General features: G+C 52.8%; 1 protein-coding gene across 1 annotated transcript; it reads right to left on the reverse strand.

Annotated features, from left to right (window-relative positions):
- Window positions 1–6,352: 6,352 nt before the first annotated feature.
- On the reverse strand, window positions 6,353–15,823 carry ETHE1 (ETHE1 persulfide dioxygenase). Its single transcript, XM_058823133.1, has 7 exons — window positions 15,696–15,823; window positions 14,001–14,145; window positions 11,706–11,851; window positions 10,063–10,192; window positions 8,004–8,093; window positions 6,992–7,108; window positions 6,353–6,550 (listed from the first exon to the last, which is right to left on the reverse strand). The coding sequence occupies exons 1-7, from the start codon at window positions 15,798–15,800 to the stop codon at window positions 6,501–6,503; spliced, it is 783 nt and encodes a 260-aa protein (XP_058679116.1). The 5' UTR covers window positions 15,801–15,823; the 3' UTR covers window positions 6,353–6,500.
- Window positions 15,824–21,227: the final 5,404 nt, after the last annotated feature.

Below are 21,227 nucleotides of genomic sequence, written 5' to 3' on the forward strand. Positions count from 1 at the left end.
CACCTGTACGACTCGGGGTCCAGCGGCAGCGCCAGCGCACCTGGGAGGGCAAATCAGCACCAAAACCCCCAACCCCCCCCCAAAAAAAACCCCAAAAATTCCCCAAAATCCCCGCTAAAAAAAACCAAAAATCCACCCCCAAAAGATCCCCAAAATCCACGCAAAAAAACCCCAACAATCCCCCCAACCCCCCCCCTGAAAAAAACCAAAATCCACCCCCAAAAGATCCCCAAAATCCACCCAAAAAACCCCCAAAAATCCCCCCAACCTCCCCCTGAAAAACCCCAAAATCCATCAAAAAAAACCCCAAAATCCACCCCCAAAAGATCCCCAAAATCCCCCCAACCCCCCCCCGAAAAACCCCAAAATCCACCCCCGAAAAATCCCCAAAATCCACCCAAAAAACCCCCAAAAATTCCCCCAACCCCCCCCCGAGAAACCCCAAAATCCATCAAAAAAACCCCCAAAATCCACCCCAAAAAACCCCAAAAATTCCCCAAAATCCCCGCTAAAAACCCCAAAAATCCACCCCCAAAAGATCCCCAAAATCCACCCAAAAAACCCCCAAAAATCCCCCAAACCCCCCCCTGAAAAACCCCAAAATCCACCCCCAAAAGATCCCCAAAATCCACCCAAAAAACCCCCAAAAGATCCCCAAAATCCCTGCTAAAAAAACCCAAAATCCACCCCCAAAAGATCCCCAAAATCCACCCAAAAAACCCCCAAAAATCCCCCCAAAACTCTCCCTGAAAAACCCCAAAATCCACCAAAAAAAACCCCCAAAATCCACCCCAAAAAAAAAAAACCCGCAAAAAATTCCCCAAAATATCCCCCGAACTCCATCCAAAAAACCCCCAAAATCCCCCCTTAAAAAAAAAAAACAAAAAAAACCAAAATCCACCTTAAAAAAACCCCCAAAATCCACCAAAAAAACACCCCAAAATCCACCCCCGAAAAATCCCCGAAACCCCTCAAAAAACCCCCAAAACCCCCTCAAATCTCCCCCACCCCAAAATCCCCCAAATCTCCCCCAAATTTCAACACCCGCCCCTCCGAGTCTCCCCCCAAGCCCCGCCCCTTCCCCACGCAAGCCCCGCCCCCCCGGCCCCGCCCCCTCTCACCGTGCTGGGAGCGGGGGCGGGGCTGCGGGTGGGGGAGGGGCCCCGGGCCCGGCCCCGCCCCTCCCCCCCCCCGGCGCCGGGGGAGGCTCTCGGACCTCTGGAGGCCAATGGAGCCCTGGGGGAGGGGCCAGGGGTCATGCCGGGGTCACCGAGGGGTCAGGGGTCACTCATTGGTCACTCAGTGGTCACCCATTGGTCAGTGGTCACTCATTGGTCACCCATTGGTCAGTGGTGACCAAGGGGTCACTCAATGGTCACCCAGTGGTCACTCATTGGTCAGTGGTCACTCATTGGTCACCCATTGGTCAGTGGTCACTCAATGGTCACCCATTGGTCAGTGGTCACTCATTGGTCACCCATTGGTCACTCAGGGGTCAGGAGGGTGAGTGGTCAGTGGTCACTCAGTGGTCACTCATTGGTCACTCAGGGGTCAGTGGTCACTAAAGGATCACTCACACAGTGGTCACTCATTGGCCACTCACACAGTGGTCACTCATTGGTCACTCATTGGTCACTCACATAGTGGTCACTCATTGGTCAGTGGTCACTCATTGGTCACCCATTGGTCACTCAGGGGTCAGTGGTCACTCAAGGATCACTCACACAGTGGTCACTCATTGGTCACTCATTGGTCACTCACATAGTGGTCACCCATTGGTCAGTGGTCACTCATTGGTCACCCATTGGTCACTCAGGGGTCAGGAGGGTGAGTGGTCAGTGGTCACTCATTGGCCACTCACACAGTGGTCACTCAGTGGTCACTCATTGGTCACCCATTGGTCACTCAGGGCTCAGTGGTCACTCAAGGATCACTCACACAGTGGTCACTCATTGGTCACCCATTGGTCACTCTGTGGTCACCCATTGGTCACCCATTGGTCAGTGGTGACTCAGGGGTCACTCAGGGGTCACTCAGGGGTCACCCATTGGTCACTCATTGGTGACCCATTGGTCACTCTGTGGTCACTCACTGGTCACTCATTGGTCACTCATTGGTCACTCAACGGTCACTCATTGGTCAGTGCTGGTCACTCAGGGATGGTCAGTCAGTGGTCAGTGTGGTCAGTGGTCACTCATTGGTCAGTGCTGGTCACTCATTGGTCACTCATTGGTCACTCAGTGGTCACTCAGTGGTCACTCAGTGGTCACCCAGTGGTCACCCATTGGTCAGTGGTGACTCAGTGGTCACTCAATGGTCAGCGGTGACTCATTGGTCACTCAGTGGTCACCCATTGGTCAGTGGTCACTCAGTGGTCACTCATTGGTCACCCATTGGTCACTCATTGGTCCGTGTTGGTCACTCATTGGTCACTCATTGGTCACTGTGGTCACTCGGTCACTCAGTGGTCACTCAGTGGTCACTGTGGTCACTCAATGGTCATTGGTCACTCCGTGGTCACTCCGTGGTCACTCCGTGGTCACTGTGGTCACTCAATGGTCAGTGGTCACTCAGTGGTCACTCATTGGTCACTCAGTGGTCACTCATTGGTCACTCAGTGGTCACTGTGGTCACTCAATGGTCACTCATTGGTCACTCATTGGTCACTCAGTGGTCACTGTGGTCACTCAGTGGTCACTGTGGTCACTCCGTGGTCACTCCGTGGTCACTCACCCTGACGGACGCGCGCAGCTCCAGCACCCGGGGGGCGTCGCTGGGGGGGCCCAGGAGGATCCAACTGCGATCGGTGCGGTGCGAGAACATGAGCTGGGAAATGGGGCAAAACCGGCCAAAATCGGGAAAATTCATCGAAAATTGGGAAAAAACGGGAAAATTCAACCCAAAAACGGCCAAAATTGGGGAAAAAACAACCCAAAATAACCCAAAATTGGCCAAAATCCTCCTCAAATCATCGATCGGTGCGGTGCGAGAACATGAGCTGGGAAACAGGGCAAAAACGGCCAAAATCGGGAAAATTCATCGAAAATTGGGAAAAAATTGGGAAAATTCACCTCAAAAACGGCCAAAATTGGGAAAAAATCAACCCAAAATAACCCAAAATTGGCCAAAATCCTCCCCAAATCATCGATCGGTGCGGTGCGAGAACATGAGCTGGGAAATGGGGCAAAAACGGCCAAAATCGGGAAAATTCACACAAAATAACCCAAAATTGGGAAAATTCACACAAAATAACCCAATATCGGGAAAATTCACACCAAAATCGGCCAAAATTGGGGAAAAAAACCAACCCAAAATAACCCAAAATTGGCCAAAATCCTCCTCAAATCATCGATCGGTGCGGTGCGAGAACATGAGCTGGGAAATGGGGCAAAAATGGCCAAAAATGGGAAAATTCATCAAAAATTGGCAAAAAACGGGAAAATTCAACCCAAAAACGGCCAAAATTGGGAAAAAATCAACCCAAAATAACCCAAAATTGGCCAAAATCCTCCCCAAATCATCGATCGGTGCGGTGCGAGAACATGAGCTGGGAAATGGGGCAAAAACGGCCAAAATCGGGAAAATTCACACAAAATAACCCAAAATTGGGAAAATTCACACAAAATAACCCAATATCGGGAAAATTCACACCAAAATCGGCCAAAATTGGGGAAAAAAACCAACCCAAAATAACCCAAAATTGGCCAAAATCCTCCTCAAATCATCGATCGGTGCGGTGCGAGAACATGAGCTGGGAAATGGGACAAAATCACCCAAAATCGGGAAAATTCACACAAAATAACCCAAAATCCAAAAAATTCAGCCCCAAATTGGGAAAAATCGACCCAACATCAACCAGAGATTATCTCAACATCACCCAAATCAGCCAAAATCGACCCAAAATCAGCCAAAAATGGGCGAAATCAACCCAAAATGGGCCAAGTGCAACCCAAAAGTAAACCCACCCAAAATCAGTAAAATTCACCCAAAAATCACCCCGAAATCACCCAAAATTATCCCAAAACCACAAACAATAACCCACAAATCGCCAAGATTGTCCAAATTAATAAAAAGTAACCCCCAAATCACCAAAATTGTCCAAATTAATAAAAAGTAACCCCCAAATCACCAAAATTGTCCAAATTAATAAAAAATAACCCTCAAATCACCGAGATTGTCCAAAATCAACCAAATCCGGCCCCAGATTGACCAAAATCAAACCAAAATTTGCCAAATTTCCCCAAAATTTCCCCCCAAAATTTTCCCCAAATTTTCCAGCAAAATTTCCCCAAATCCCCCCAAAATTTTCCCCAAAATTTCCCCAAAATTTCCCCAAATCCCCCCAAAATTTTCCCCAAAATTTTCCCCAAAATTTCCCCAAAATTTTCCCCAAATTTTCCCCAAAATTTCCCCCAAATTTTCCCCAAATCCCCCCAAAATTTTCCCCAAATTTTCCCCAAATTTCCCCCAAATTTTCCCCAAAATTTCCCCAAAATTTCCCCCAAAATTTCCCCCAAATCCCCCCCGGGGTGGGGGAGGGGCCGCACCTGCCCCCCCGCCGCCACCGCCGCCTGCGATGACGTCACCGTCTCTGACGTCACCGCCTCCGACGTCACCGCCGGCCCCGCCCCCGCCGATGACGTCACCTCCGCCGCCCCTCCCCCTCCTCCATCTTCTGTTTCGGGGGGGGGCACGTCCTGAGGGAGGGGGAGGGGTCGGTGATGATGTCATAGGATGGGGTGGTGACGTCACCGTTTTGTGGGTGGTGACGTCACGGGGGTGGGGTCGTGATGACGTCACGGGGGTGGGGGAGGGACGCACCTCCAGCCTCAGCCGCTCCAGCTCCGCCGCGGGCCCGGCCTGGATCCCCCAGTTTGGACCAGTTCGGACCAGTTCGGACCAGTTTGGAGCGGGAACGTCCCAGTGTCCCCCTCCCAGTATAGACCAGTGACAGCCCCAGCCCCTCCCAGTACAAACCAGTGACCCCAAACCCCCCTTAACCCTTTCCCAGTTCATCCCAGTCCATCCCAGTACAAACCAGTGCCACCCAATCCCCTCCCAGTACAAACCAGTAACCCCCGAACCCCCCTTAACCCTTTCCCAGCCCCTCCCAGTTTGTCCCAGTTTGGTCCCAGCCCCTCCCAGTTTGTCCCGGTCCCCTCTAAACCAATCCCAGTCCATCCCAGTACAAACCAGTAACCCACAAACCCCCCTTTAACCCTTTCCCAGCTCCTCCCAGTCCATCCCAGTACAAACCAGTAACCCCCGAACCCCCCTTTGACCCCTTCCCAGCCCCTCCCAGTTTGTCCCAGTTTGGTCCCGGCCCCTCCCAGTTTGTCCCGGTCCCCTCTAAACCAATCCCAGCCCCTCCCAGTACAAACCAGTGCCACCCAGTCCCCTCCCAGTACAAACCAGTAACCCCCAAACCCCCCTTTAACCCTTTCCCAGTTCATCCCAGCCCCTCCCAGTACAAACCAGTAACCCCCAAACCCCCCTTTAACCCTTTCCCAGCCCCTCCCAGTTTGTCCCAGTTCGGTCCCAGTTCCCTCCCAGTATAACCCAGTCCCTTCCAAACCCACCCCAGTCCATCCCAGTCCCCCCTCAGGTCCTCCCCAGTCCCTCCCAGTACAAACCAGTAACCCCGAACCCCCCTTGGACCCCTTCCCGGCCCCTCCCAGTTTGTCCCAGTTTGGTCCCGGCCCCTCCCAGTCCATCCCAGTGCCCCCCAGTTCCCTCCCAGTCCCTCCCAGTATAACCCAGTAACCCCCAATCCCTTCCCAGTCTGTCCCAGTTTCTCCCAGTTTGTCCCAGTCTGTCCCAGTTTAACCCAGTTTGTCCCAGTTTATCCCAGTTTGTCCCAGTTTGTCCCAGTTTATCCCAGTTTGTCCCAGTCTGTCCCAGTTTCTCCCAGTTTATCCCAGTTTCTCCCAGTTTATCCCAGTTTGTCCCAGTTTGTCCCAGTTTATCCCAGTTTGTCCCAGTTTCTCCCAGTTTGTCCCAGTTTGTCCCGGTTTGTCCCGGTTCTCTCACCGGCTCCCGGTTGGGGGAGGGGTCTCTCTCCCCCCCGCCGCGCTGCACCATGGGAGGGGGGACCGCGGGGTCAAAGGTCAGCTCCGGCCTCCCCTCCCCCTCCCGCGGCGCCCCCCGAGCCCCGCGCGCGCCGAGGGGGCGTGGCCTCGGTGACGTCATCGCGCGCTCACCTGGACGCGCCGGTTCCGCCGCACCTGGGCGGGATGGGGGGGGGGCGGGGCTTGAGCCGTGGGAAGCGGCCACGCCCCCTTTTCCCACGCGTGGGCCACGCCCCCCTGTCCCGCTCCCACGCCCCGATAAAGCCACGCCCACTCCAGCCTCGTTCCGGATTCGCGTTTTTATTGGTGGGACGGGGCCACGCGGGGGGGGGGGGGCTTACAGAAGGAGGGGGCGTGGCCTCGCCGGAAAGAGGCGTGGTTTCTGAGAGATTTTTGTAAAATGGGCGTGGTTTCGGCCGGAAATGGGCGTGGCTACGGCTCGTCCTGGATCCCGCAGCGGAGATTGGCCGGGATGGCGATGTCTGAAAACAGGGGGAGAATTTGGGGAGAATTTGGGGATTTTGGGGGAATTTCAGGGGATTTGGGGGCATTCTGGGGACTTTTGAGGAGATTTTGGGGCGTTTGGGATCATTTGGGGAAGATTGGGGGGATTTGAGGATTTTGGGGGAATTTTGGGGGATTTTGGGGATTTTGAGGAGGATTTGGGGGGGTTTTGATGGTGTTTTGGGGATTTGGGGATGATTTTGTGTGATTTGGGGATTCTTATGGGAATTTGGGGAGATTTTGTTAATTTTGAGGGGGGTTTTGAGGGGAATTTTAAGGAGATTTTGGGTTATTTTGGGTCAGGGAGACTTTTTTGGATTTTGGGGGGGAATTCCGGGGATTTTGGGGGGGAGGTTTTGGGATTTTGGTGGTGGGGGGGGGTCAGGAGGATTTGTGGGGATTTGTGGGCGGGGCCTGACCCATGAGGCGGGGGCGGGGCAGCCCCAGTTTCCCCATCAGCTCCACGAAGGCGTCGGCGCTCAGGGTCAGCCGGGGGTTGTGGCGCCGCTCCTCCCCCACCGTGGACATGGTGTGGCCTGGGGGGGAGGGGTGACCCCTGGGTGACCCCTGAGTGACCCCTGAGTGACCACTGGGTGACCCCCGGGTGACCCCCGAGTGACCACTGATGGACCCCTTTGCTTTGCCCCTCCCCCCCCAGGTGTGCCCCTCCCCCCCCAGGTGTGCCCCTCCCCCCACCCCTTTAGCCCCTCCCCCACCGCGTCATGATCGCGCCCCGGGCACACCGGGACGGAACCAATTCCCCCCCTCCCCCCCACCCACTCCCTTTAGCCCCTCCCCCTCAGGTTTAGCCCCTCCCCCAAGGTGTGCCCCTCCCCCCAACAGCCCCTCCCCCCACCCCTTTAGCCCCTCCCCCACCACGTTATCATCGCGCCCTGGGCACACCGCAACGGAACCAAACCCCTCCCCCTCAGGTTTAGCCCCTCCCCCTCAGGTTTAAGCCCTCCCCCTCATGTTTAGCCCCTCCCCCCTTGTGGCCCCGCCCCCCGGCTAAGCCACGCCCCCTCCGCACCGTTGTAGTCGTGCCCCGGGTACACCAGGACGGAACCAATTCCCCCCCCTCTCCCCCTCAGGTTTAGCCCCTCCCCCTCAGGTTTAGCCCCTCCCCCTTTAGGTTTAACCCCTCCCCCTCAGGTTTAGCCCCTCCCCCTCAGGTTTAACCCCTCCCCCTCAGGTTTAACCCCTCCCCCTCAGGTTTAGCCCCTCCCCCTCAGGTTTAACCCCTCCCCCTCCGGTTTAGCCCCTCCCCCTCAGGTTTAACCCCTCCCCCTCAGGTTTAGCCACTCCCCCTCAGGTTTAACCCCTCCCCCTCAGGTTTAGCCCCTCCCCCTTTAGGTTTAACCCCTCCCCCTCAGGTGTAGCCCCTCCCCCGGCTAAGCCCCGCCCCCCGGCTAAGCCCCGCCCCCTCCGCACCGTTGTAGTCGTGCCCCGGGTACACGCGGCACTCCTCGGGCAGGGTGAAGATCCGCTCCTGCACGGAGCGGTGCAGGGTGCGCGCGCAGCCTGCGGGGGGGGGGGGGGGGGGGGGGGGCATGTGGGGGGTTACCATGGCGACCGAGACACCGTCGCCACGGCGACCCATCCCCGCGGTCGCCATGGCGACCGACACGCGGTCGCGCCGGGAACCGAGCCGCGCAGCACCCTGGGAAGGGGGGAGGGGAGGGGGCACGGGGGGGGGGGGGGGTTACCACGGCGACCGTCACCATGGCGACCGATCGCCGCAGTTACCGTGGCAACGGCGGAAAGCAGCGGCTCCCAGGACAAAGCGGTGACCCCCAAACCCCCCCCCCCCCCCACCCTTTAACCCTTTCCCAGCCCCTCCCAGTGTAACCCAGTGTAAACCAGTATAACCCAGTGTAAACCAGTATAACCCAGTGTAAACCAGTATAAACCAGTATAAACCAGTATAACCCAGTGTAAACCAGTATAAACCAGTGTAAACCAGTATAAACCAGTATAACCCAGTGTAAACCAGTATAAACCAGTATAACCCAGTGTAAACCGGTGTAAACCAGTATAACCCAGTATAACCCAGTATAACCCAGTGTAAACGGTGTAAACCAGTATAACCCAGTATAACCCAGTGTAAACCAGTATAAACCAGTATAACCCAGTATAACCAATATAACCCAGTATAACCCAGTGTAAACCAGTATAAACCAATATAACCCAGTATAACCCAGTGTAAACCGGTGTAAACCAGTATAACCCAGTATAACCCAGTGTAAACCAGTATAAACCAGTATAACCCAGTGTAAACCAGTATAAACCAGTGTAAACCAGTATAACCCAGTATAACCCAGTATAACCCAGTGTAAACCAGTATAAACCAGTGTAAACCAGTATAACCCAGTATAACCCAGTGTAAACCGGTGTAAACCAGTATAACCCAGTATAACCCAGTGTAAACCAGTATAAACCAGTATAACCCAGTATAACCAATATAACCCAGTATAACCCAGTGTAAACCAGTATAAACCAATATAACCCAGTGTGAACCAGTATAACCCAGTTTAAACCAGTATAAACCAGTATAAACCAGTATAACCAATATAAACCAGTCTCTCCCAGCATAAACCAGTATAAACCAGTATAAACCAGTACCCTCCTGGAAGTCGGTCCATCCGCAGCCCCGCACCAGCAGAGCGTCCCAGTATAACCCAGTATATCCCAGTATAACCAATATAAACCAGTACATCCCAGTATTTCCCAGTATATCCCAGTATAACCCAGCATATCCCAGTATAACCCAGTGCCCCCAGGATATCCCAGTGTATCCCAGTATAAACCAGTATAACCAGTATAAACCAGTATAATCCAGTATATCCCAGTATATCCCAGTATAACCAATATAACCCAGTATAACCCAGCATATCCCAGTATAACCCAGTGCTCCCAGTATAAACCAGTATAAACCAGTATAACCAGTATATGCCAGTATAACCCAGTATACCCCAGTATAACCAAGTATAACCCAGTATATCCCAGTAAATCCCAGTATAACCCAGTATAACCCAGTGTAAACCAGTATAAACCAGTATAAACCAGTATAACCAGTATAACCAGTATAAACCAGTACCCTCCTGGAAGTCGGTCCGCCCGCAGCCGCGCACCAGCAGCGCGTCCCAGTATAACCCAGTACATCCCAGTATAACCCAGTATATCCCAATATATCCCAGTATATCCCAGTATAAACCAGTATAACCAGTATAACCAGTATACCCCAGTATAACCCAGTATAACCAGTATAAACCAGTATAACCCAGTATATCCCAGTGCTCCCAGTATATCCCAGTATAAACCAGAATAACCAGTATAACCAGTATACCCCAGTATAACCCAGTATAACCCAGTGTAAACCAGTATAAACCAGTATAACCCAGTATAAACTAGTATAACCAGTATAAACCAGTATAAACCAGTATAACCAGTATAAACCAGTATAACCAGTATAACCAGTATAAACCAGTACCCTCCTGGAAGTCGGTCCGCCCGCAGCCGCGCACCAGCAGCGCGTCCCCCGTGAAGGCCATGGAGGCGTCGTCCAGCACGAAGGTGACGCAGCCGGGGGTGTGCCCGGGGGTGGGCACCACCCGCAGCGCCTGGCACCCCGAAAACGGGTTAGGGACCCCGAAATCCCAAAAACTGACCCCAAAAATGGGATCAGGCACCCCGAAAACGGGTTAGGGACCCCGAAATCCCAAAATCTGACCCCAAAAATGGGATCAGGGACCCCCTAAAATGGGTCTGGGACCCCAAAAACCCAAAAACTGAACCCAAAAATGGGATCAAGCACCCCGAAAATGGGTTAGGGACCCCGAAAACCCAAAAACTGACCCCAAAAATGGGATCAAGCACCCCGAAAATGGGTTAGGGACCCCGAAAACCCAAAAACTGACTCCAAAAATGGGTTAGGGACCCCAAAAACCCAAAATTTGACCCCAAAAATGGGATCAGGCACCCCGAAAATGGGTTAGGGACCCCAAAATCCCAAAATTTGATCCCAAAAATGGGATCAGGGACCCTTAAAATGGGTTTGGGACCCCAAAAACCCAAAAAAAACCCCAAAAATGGGATCGGGCACCCCTAAAATGGGTTAGGGACCCCAAAAACCCAAAAAAACCCCCAAAAATGGGATCAGCCACCCTGAAAATGGGTCAGGGACCCCAAAAAACTGAAATTTGACCCCAAAAATGGGATCAGGCACCCCGAAAATGGGTTAGGGACCCCAAAACCCCAAAATTTGATCCCAAAAATGGGATCAGGGACCCTTAAAATGGGTTTGGGACCCCAAAAACCCAAAATTTGATCCCAAAAATGGGATCAGGGACCCCTAAAATGGGTTTGGGACCCCAAAAACCCAAAAAAACCCCCAAAAATGGGATCGGGCACCCCAAAAATGGGTCAGGGACCCCAAAAACCCCAGAATTACCCCCAAAAGTGGGATCAGGGACCCCAAAAAGCCCCAAAACCCCCAAAATTGGGGTCAGAGACCTCAAAAATGGGTCAGGGACCCCGAAAAACCTCACAGAGACCCCAAAACCTCCAAAATCTGCCCAGGGACCCCCAAAATTTCCCCAGGGACCCCATAGGCCCCTCCCCCTTTAGAAGCCCCTCCCCTTTCCCTGAATCCCCTCCCCTTTTCAGAAGCTCCTCCCATTTTCCCACAAGCCCCTCCCCTCTTAAAATCCCCTCCCCCTTTCAGAAGTCCCTCCCTCTTTCCTGAAACCCCTCCCCTTTTCTGAAACCCCTCCCCTTTAAAAGCCCCTCCCCCTTTTTAAAAAGCTCCTCCCCCTTCCCTGAATCCCCTCCCCTTTTCAGAAGCTCCTCCTACTTTTCCACAAGCCCCTCCCCTCTTAAAATCCCCTCCCCCTTTCAGAAGCCCCTCCCTCTTTCCTGAAACCCCTCCCCTTCCCGGAAGCCCCTCCCCTTTAAAAGCCCCTCCCCCTTTTTTTAGAAGCCCCTCAGCCCCTCCCCCTTTCACCCAATTTCACCCCCAGGGCCGCCCCTCCCCCACCCCCAAAACCGCCCCTCCCCCCGCAGACACCGGGGCGGGGGAGGGGCGAAGGATGGGAGGGGCGGGGGAGGGGCGGGGGGTGGGGGAGGGGCGCTCACAAAGCTCCCGAATCTCAGCTCGTCCCCCTCCCCCAGCATGACGTCAGCGCTGGCGCCGCTGTCCCGGCCAATGGCGCTGCGGCAGCCGAGGGCGCGGCGCAGGGCCCCGGAGCCGGTCACGTGATCCGCGTGGCAGTGCGTATTGGCTGGGAGAGGGAGTGACGTCATCAGCGACGTCATCGGCGCCCCAGAGCCCCGCCCATTATAACCCGGCAACTCCCCCGGACCCGGTCACGTGATCCGCGCGGCGGCGCGTATTGGCTGGGAAAGGGAGTGACGTCATCACTGACGTCATCGGCGCCCCCAGCGCGTATTCGCTGGGAAAGGGAGTGACGTCATCAGTGACATCATCGGCGCCCCCAGCGCGTATTCGCTGGGAAAAGGGAGTGACGTCATCAGTGACGTCATCGGCACACCCCAGCGCGTATTGGCTGGGAAAGGGAGTGACGTCATCAGTGACGTCATCGGCGCCCCCAGCGCGTATTGGCTGGGAAAGGGAGTGACGTCATCAGTGACGTCATCGGCGCCCCCAGCGCGTATTCGCTGGGAAAAGGGAGTGACGTCATCAGTGACATCATCGGCGCCCCCAGCGCGCATTGGCTGGGAGGTGGTGAGTGGCGTCATCAGTGACGTCATCAGTGACGTCATCAGCGATGTCATCAGTGACGTCATCGTCACCCCCAGCGTGTATTGGCTGGGAGGCAAGAGTGACGTCATCAGTGACGTCATCGGCGCCCCCCAGCGCGTATTGGCTGGGAGGTGGTGGATGACGTCATCAGTGACGTCATCAGTGACGTCATCGTCACCCACAGCGCGTATTGGCTGGGAGGCAGGAGTGACGTCATCAGTGACGTCATCGGCGCCCCCCAGCGCGTATTGGCTGGGAGGCGGGGAGTGACGTCATCGGGGTGTGACGTCACGGGGTGTGACGTCACCCTCAGTGCCCTCCCAGTCACTCCCAGCATGCCCCAGTGGCTCCCTGAATTTTTTGGTGATTTTTTGAGTGATTTTTTGCGATTCGGGTGATTCTGATGGATTTCGGTGATTTTTAAATTATTTCGTGTTGATTTCTTGCTGATTTTCATTGATTTTGGCTGATTTTGGTGATTTCTGGAGGATTTTGGGAGATGTTTGTGATTTTGATGATTTTAAATTATTTTTTTTTTGGTGATTTCACGGCACTTTGGTGATTATTGGCTGTTTTTCCTGATTTTGGACACTTTTAAAGTGATTTTTAGATTTTTGGGGCTGCTTTTGCTGATTTTGGCTAATTTTTCAGGGCTTATAAAAATGATTTCGGGTGATTTCTGTGGTTTTTGGTGATTTTGGGGATCCCCAGGGCCCTTTAAGAGGAGCTGTGGGCGGGGCTTCACTATCCTGATGGGAGGGGCTTAAATGGGCGTGGCCACATTGTGCTGGGAGGGGCTGAAGCAACAAATGGGCGGGGCTTGAGGCATCATCACACTGTGGGCGTGGCTTTGTAGACGGATGGGTGGGGCTTAAAGCAACCAGTGGGCGGGGTTTAACGGTGTCTGATGTTGTGGGTGGGGCTTAAAGCAACCAATGGGCGGGGTTTAAAGGCGTCTGTTGTTGTGGGTGGAGCCTAAAGCAACAGATGGGCGGGGTTTAAAGGCGTCTGATGTTGTGGGTGGGGCTTAATGCAACAGATGGGCGGGGTTTAAAAGCGTCTGATGTGGGTGGAGCTTAAAGCAACAGATGGGCGGGGTTTAACGGTGTCTGATGTTGTGGGTGGGGCTTAAAGCAACCAATGGGTGGGTATTAAAGGCGTCTGATGTTGTGGGTGGGGCTTAAAGCTACAGATGGGCGGGGTTTAAAGGTGTCTGATGTTGTGGGTGGAGCCTAAAGCAACAGATGGGCGGGGTTTAAAGGTGTCTGATGTTGTGGGTGGAGCTTAAAGCAACAGATGGGCGGGGTTTAACGGTGTCTGATGTTGTGGGTGGGGCTTAATGCAACAGATGGGCGGGGTTTAAAAGCGTCTGATGTTGTGGGTGGGGCTTAAAGCAACAGAGGGGCGGGGTTTAAAGGCGTCTGATGTTGTGGGTGGGGCTTAAATGGGCAGAGCGTTGTGGGCGTGGCTTTGTACACTGATGGGTGGGGTTTAAAGGGGTGTGGTGCTGTGGGCGTGGCCTTAAACGACCCTCAGAAGGGGGTTGAACGGGCATTGTCCTGTGGGCGGGGCTTATATTGACAGGGCGTTGTGGGCGTGGCTTTGCCGACTGATGGGCGGGGTTTAACCCAGCGGGTGGGCGGGGTTTACAGGGGGCGGGGCCTGACCTGCGTAGCGCAGGGTGAGGCCGAGCTCCCGCAGCAGCCGCAGGTCCCGGGGCACCGTCTCCAGCACGGGGTCGATGATGACGGCGTCGCCGGTGGCGGCGTCCGCCAGCAGGTACGTGTAGGTGCACGAGGAGGCCTCGAACAGCTGGGAAAACACCCCAAAAAAACAGCTCAAAACGGCCTCAAAAATTGCTGAGAATATCCTGGAAATGTCCTCCAAAATAGCCCAGAACAGCCTCAAAAATAGCCTAAAATAGCCTCAAAAAAATAAATGAAAATATCCTGGAAGTGTCCTCAAAAATACCTGGAAAACGTCCCAAATATAGCCCAGAACAGCCTCAAAAAATAGCCCAAAATAGCCTCAAAAAATAGCAGAAAATATCCTGAAAATCTCTTTAACAATAGCCCAGAATAGCCTCAAAAATAGCCTAAAATAGCCTCAAAAAAATAAATGAAAATATCCTGGAAGTGTCCTCAAAAATACCTGGAAAACGTCCCAAAAATAGCCCAGAATAGGCTCAAAAATCTCCTGAAAATATCCTGAAAATAGCCCCAAAAAACCTCCAAAAGAGCCTCAAAAATAGCCAAAAATAGCCTCAAAAAATAGCAGAAAATATCCTGAAAATCTCCTCGAAAATAGCCCAGAATAGCCTCAAAAAATAGCAGAAAATATTCTGAAAATAACTCCAAAAATAGCCCAGAATAGCCTCAAAAAGTCGCTGAAAATCTCCTGAAAATGTCCTCAAAAAACCCCGAAAATATCCTCAAAAAATAATTCAAATCATCCTGAAAATATCCTCAAAAAAAAAAAAAATTAAAAAATAAGTGAAAATCTCCTGAAAATGTCCTCAAAAAATCACCAAAACAGCCTCAAAAAACAACTGAAAATCTCCCGAAAATGTTCTGGAAAAAAACTGGAAAATCCCCGAAAAGATCCTCAAAAATTAATTGAAAATATCCTCGAAACCTTGTAAAAAAACCACCGAAAAATACCCAAAAACCTCCTCAGAAAAACCCTGAAAAATACCCAAAAATAGCCTCAAAAATTAATTTAAAATCTCCTGGAAATATCCTAAAAAAAACCCAAAAAATCCACTAAAAATATCCTGAAAACAAACCCAAAAAATACCTGAAAATATTCTCAAAAAATGCCCCAAAAAATCTTCAAAAAATAACTCAAAATCTACTGAAGACATTCTGAAAATATCCACAAAATAACTCTGAAAAATACCCCAAAACCACCTCAAAAAACCTAAAAAATCTCCTCAAAACCCCCAAAAAATCTCCTCAAAAAACCCCAAAAATCTCCTCAGAAACCTCCTGAAAAATCTCCTCAATAAAACCCCAAACCCCTCAAAATCTCTTTGAAGTCTCCTCAAAAAATCGCCAGAAAAATCAAAATTTCCTCGATATCCCCACCAAAAAAAAACCCCAAAAAATCGAAATTTCCTCGAAATCTTCACCAAAAAACCTCCAAAGCCTAAAAATCGCCTAAAAACCCTCAAAAACTCCTCAAAAACCCCAAAATTTAAAAAAAAAACAACAAAATTCTCCTCGACCGCCCGCGGATTTCCGCTCCTCCCGCCCCTCCCCCACCCCCCTCACGAAGCCTCCCCGCCCCCCCCGCGACCTTTGACCCTTCCCTGACCCCTCATTCCCTCCCCTCCCCCCCTATCCTCCCCTCCCCTCCCCCACCTGCCGCATCAGCAGCCGCCGCCCCTCCCCCCGCGGCGCTGTCGCGAGGCCCCGCGCTGTCGCGACAGAAGCGGCGACAGAAGCGGCGACAGCGCGGCGCAACATGGCGGCGGCAACGGTGGGGCCCACCGGGAAGGGCGCGGCCGCTTTAAGGGGGAAGGGGCGGGGCTTGAAGGCCGTTTAAGGAAACGGGGACGGGCTTAAAGCGGCGATGCGGCTTAAAAGGGCAATGGTGGGAATGGGAATTGAATTGAATGGGGGGAGGTGGGGACCGCCTTAAAAGGGCAACGATTGTGTGTGGGGGGGGGGGTCTGGGTCATTCCAAATTGGATTTTGGGGGTCTGGATGATTCCAAATGGATTTCGGGGGTATCTGGAGCATTCCAAAGAGATTTTTGGGGGCTCAAAAGGCGTTTTTGGAGGTATGGGCGATTCCAAAGGGATTTTTGGGGGTGTCAGGACCATTCCAAAATGGATTTGGGAGGGTCTGGGTCACACCAAAGGGATTTGGGGGGTCCTGGACTACTCCAAAAGGGGATTTGGGGGGGAATTAATTGGACCATCCTAAGGGGATTTTGGGGGGGTCTGGGCTGTACCAAGAAGTTTCTGGGGGTGCAGAAGGGGGGAGAGGGCTTTGAATAAACAAAATTAAATTTCCCTTCTGTTTTGTTTCATTTTTTATTTTTCCCGCGTCCGACGCCGGAAAAGGCGGAAAAACGGGAAACAAAAAACAGTGGGAAAAAACCTGAAATTAAAACGACAACAAAAAACCAAAAAAATCCCCCAAAAAATCCCCCAAAAAGGGCAACAGAGTCCCCCAAAAACAAAAACCCCACAACGACCAATGAGGGGGGGGGGCGGGGCTTAAAGGGGCGGGGCTAAGGGACGGGGCGTGGTCACATCGCATTGTTTGAGGTAAAGGGGCGTGGCCATGAGTTACAATGGGCGGGGCTGAGAGTGACCATTTAAGGGCAATGAGGCGGGGCCGCGTTGGTGGGCGTGGTTAATGAAAGGGGCGTGGTTTTAAAGGGGGCGTGGTCAAACGTGACAAAATAAACCCGGGGGGTGGGGGCGGGGCTTCCATAGAAATTCCCTTTTTTTCTTTTTTTTTTTTTTTTTTGCTTTTTTTGGCCTTATCCAGCTTTTTTTTGGTCTTTTTTTCTTTGGTTTTAAAAACTTTTATTTTTTACTTTTTGGTCTTTATTTTTTTATTTTTTGGTTTTTTGTCATTTTTTTTCCCCTCCCCGGATTTTTGGGGTGGGATTTGAGGTTTTTGTCGTTTTGGTTTCTTTTATTTCTTTTTTTTTTTTTGGTTTTTTTTTTTTTTTCGTGGCTTTTTTTGGCTTTTTATTTTTTTTTGGCTTTTTGTAATTAATTTTTTTTTTTTTTTTGCTTTTTTTTTTTTTGCTTTTTTAGTGTTTTTTTTTTTTTTTTTTTAAATTTATTTTTTGGGTTTTTTTGAGGTTTTATTTTTTTTTTGGTTTTTTTCTGAACCGATTTCGGGTCGGTTCCGGTACAAAACGGGGGTGGGGGGAGGGGCGTCTTTGGCTTCTCCCCTCCCCCAACAGCAGAGCGGGGGGTGGGGCAGGGGGCGGAGCCCAGAGCGGGGGGGGAGGGGCCTCAAATCCCCCCCATCCCCCCCAGCCCCTCCCCTCCAAACAAACGGAGAAAAACCCCAAAAACGGGGGAGGGGCGGCTCCAAAATTCGGGGGAAATCCCCCCAAAATTGAGGCCCCGCCCCCCCCAACGGGGGTGGGGGAGGGGCGGGATCCCCCCCAGGTGGGGGAGGGGTCTTTGGTTGTCTCTGAGGTATTTTCTGTCCGGGGGGGGAGGGGCCAAGGGGGAGCCCCGCCCCCACCCCGGGGCCTCTTTGGCTGCAGGAATCGGAAAAGGGGGGGGGGGGGGAGGGGGTGGTGACGTCACTGGGCGTGGCGGTGACGTCGTGGGGGTGGGGGCGGTGACGTCAGAGGGGGCGGGGACACGGTGGGCGCCACGGCGAGGAGGGCGATGGTGGATGGTGGTGGGCACCGGGACGGGGACGAAGGGCACCGAGAGCTCCGGGATCGGCAGCACGGGCGCCATGACGGTGGGCGTGGCACCATGAGCACCATGACGATGGCCACCATGGGGATGGCCACCATGAGCATGACAATGGCCACCATGACGATGGCCACCATGTCAATGTTCACCACGGCGATGGCCACCATGATGGTGGTGATGGCCACCATGACCACCATGTCAATGGTCACCATGACGATGGCCACCATGGGGATGGCCACCATGGTGATGGCCACCATGACAATGGCCACCATGTCAATGTTCACCATGACGATGGCCACCACGAGCATGACAATGGCCACCATGACAATGGCCACCATGTCAATGTTCACCATGATGATGGCCACCATGGGGATGGCCACCATGAGCATGTCAATGGCCACCATGACAATGGCCACCATGTCAATGTTCACCATGATGATGGCCGCCATGATGGTGGTGATGGCCACCATGACCACCATGTCAATGGTCACCATGACGATGACCACCACGACAATGGCCACCATGGTGATGGCCACCATGACCACCATAACAATGGTCACCAGGTGATGGGCACCATGACCATGTCAATGGCCACCATGAGCATGACAATGGTTGCCATGACGGTGGCCACCATGACCACCATGTCAATGGTCACCATGACAATGGTCACCATGGTGATGGCCACCATGAGCAGCATGTCAATGGCCACCATGACCATGACAATGGCCGCCATGACAATGGCCACCATGAGCACCATGACAATGGCCACCATGGTGATGGCCACCATGACGATGACGATGGCCACCATGACGATGGCCACCATGAGCATGACAATGGCCACCATGACAATGGCCACCATGAGCACCATGACAATGGCCACCATGGTGATGGCCACCATGACGATGACGATGGCCACCATGGCGGTGATCACCACCATGACCATGGCCGAAATGGCCACCATGACCATGACCGTATCAATGGCCACCATGACCATGACAATGGCCACCATGGTGATGGCCACCATGACGATGGCCACCATGGTGATGGCCACCATGACCATGACAATGGCCACCATGACGATGGCCACCATGACCATGTCAATGGTCACCATGGTGATGGCCACCATGGTGGTGATCGCCACCATGACCATGGCCGAAACGGCCACCGTGACCATGACCGTATCAATGGTCACCATGACCATGGCCACCACCACCATGAGCACGACAGCGGCCTCCACGATGACGACCACCATGACCATGACGATGGCCATCATCACCACCACCACGGTGGCCAACATGGCCACCGTCACCATCACCATGACCACCATTGGTGGTGGTGATGACCATGACCATTTCCTCTTTCCACCATCACCATGACCGTGACCTCCATGGCCACCACAGTCACCATGATGACGACCACCATGACCATGACGATGGCCACCATCACCACCACCATGGTGGCCACCATGACCTCCATGACCATGATGGTGACCGCCACGACAACAGCCAAAATGGCCGCCATGGCCGCCATGATTTCCACCATGATGTCCACCATGATGACCACCAAGACAATGTCCACCATGACCACCTGATGACCATGATGTCCACCATGATGTCCACCATGATGTCCACCATGACCACCATGATGTCCACCAGGACCATGTCCACCATGTCCACCATGGTGTCCACCATGATGTCCACCATGATGTCCACCATGACCACCATGACCACCATGATGCCCACCATGATGACCACCATGACCACCATGACCACCATGACCACCATGATGACCACCATGATGACCACCATGATGCCCACCATGACCACCATGATGCCCATCATGATGTCCACCATGACCACCATGACCACCATGATGACCACCATGACCACCATGACCACCATGATGTCCACCATGATGACCACCATAACCACCACGATGACCACCATGATGACCACCATGATGACCACGATGCCCACCATGACCACCATTATGACCACCATGACCACCATGATGTCCACCATGATGTCCACCATGACCACCATGACCACCATGATGTCCACCATGACCACCATGACCACCATGATGACCACCATGACCACCATGATGACCACCATGATGACCACCATGATGCCCACCATGACCACCATGATGTCCACCATGATGCCCACCATGACCACCATTATGACCACCATGATGACCACTATGATGACCACCATGATGACCACCATGATGACCACTATGATGACCACCATGACCACCATGATGACCACTATGATGACCACCATGATGTCCACCATGATGACCACCATGTCCACTATGACCACCATGTCCACCACGATGACCACCACCATGACCACCATGATGCCCACCATGATGACCACCATGACCACCATGATGCCCACCATGATGTCCACCATGACCACCATGATGACCACCATGACCACCATGATGTCCACCATGATGACCACCATGATGCCCACCATGATGTCCACCATGATGTCCACCATGACCACCATGACCACCATGACCACCATGATGACCACCATGATGACCACCATGTCCACCACGATGACCACCACGATGCCCACCATGATGCCCACCATGATGTCCACCATGACCACCATGATGACCACCATGATGACCACCATGTCCACTATGACCACCATGTCCACCACGATGACCACCACGATGCCCACCATGATGCCCACCATGATGCCCACCATGATGCCCACCATGACCATGACCACCACGATGTCCACCACATCCCCCCCTCCCCCACCCCCCCTCCCCCCGTCCCCCCCCAATTTTTGGTTTCATTCTGAGGTATTTTTGGCCCCTCCCCCCCCTTGGGGCCCTTTTTGGTTCATTCCAGCTGCGGGGGGGCGGGGCGGGGGCGGGGCCGCCCCTCCCCCATTTTTGGTCTGCGGGCGCCATTTTGGGGCCGTTTTGGCGCCGCTTTTTGTCCTTTTTTGGCATTTTGGGGGCGTTTCCGCCCTTTTTTGGCAATTTTGGCCTTTTTTGGGCATTCCCTGCCCTTTTTTGCCACTTTTTGTCCTTTTTTTTGGCATTTTCTGGCCATTTTTTTGCCACTTTTTGGCATTTTCTGGCCATTTTTTTGCCACTTTTTGTCCTTTTTTTGGCATTTTCTGGCCATTTTTTTGCCACTTTTTGTCCTTTTTTGGCATTTTCTGGCCATTTTTTTGCCACTTTTTGGCATTTTCTGGCCATTTTTTGCCACTTTTTGTCCTTTTTTGGCATTTTCTGGCCATTTTTTGCCACTTTTTGGCATTTTCTGGCCATTTTTGTCCTTTCCTGGCCGTTCTTGGCCAGGTTTTGTCCATTTTTTCTCCTTTCCTGACAATTTTTCTCTTTTTCTGCCCATTTTTATCCATTTTTCTCCATTCTTTGTCCATTTTTCTCTTTTTTTCACCATTTCTGATCATTTTTGTCCATTTTTGTCCTTTTCTGGCCACTCTTGACCAGGTTTTGTCCA

The sequence above is a fragment of the Ammospiza caudacuta genome, chromosome 38 (assembly GCF_027887145.1).
Source record: "Ammospiza caudacuta isolate bAmmCau1 chromosome 38, bAmmCau1.pri, whole genome shotgun sequence".
Taxonomy (NCBI): Eukaryota; Metazoa; Chordata; class Aves; order Passeriformes; family Passerellidae; genus Ammospiza; species Ammospiza caudacuta.

Coding starts and splice junctions, on each gene's coding strand:
- ETHE1 (XM_058823133.1), bottom strand. CDS start 15,800: ATGTTGCGCCGCGCTGTCGCCGCTTCTGTCGCCGCTTCTGTCGCGACA. Junction 14,146..15,695: donor GGCGGCTGCTGATGCGGCAG/GTGGGGGAGGGG, acceptor GTGTTTTCCCAG/CTGTTCGAGGCCTCCTCGTG. Junction 6,551..6,991: donor GCCCCGCCCCCGCCTCATGG/GTCAGGCCCCGC, acceptor CCCTGTTTTCAG/ACATCGCCATCCCGGCCAAT.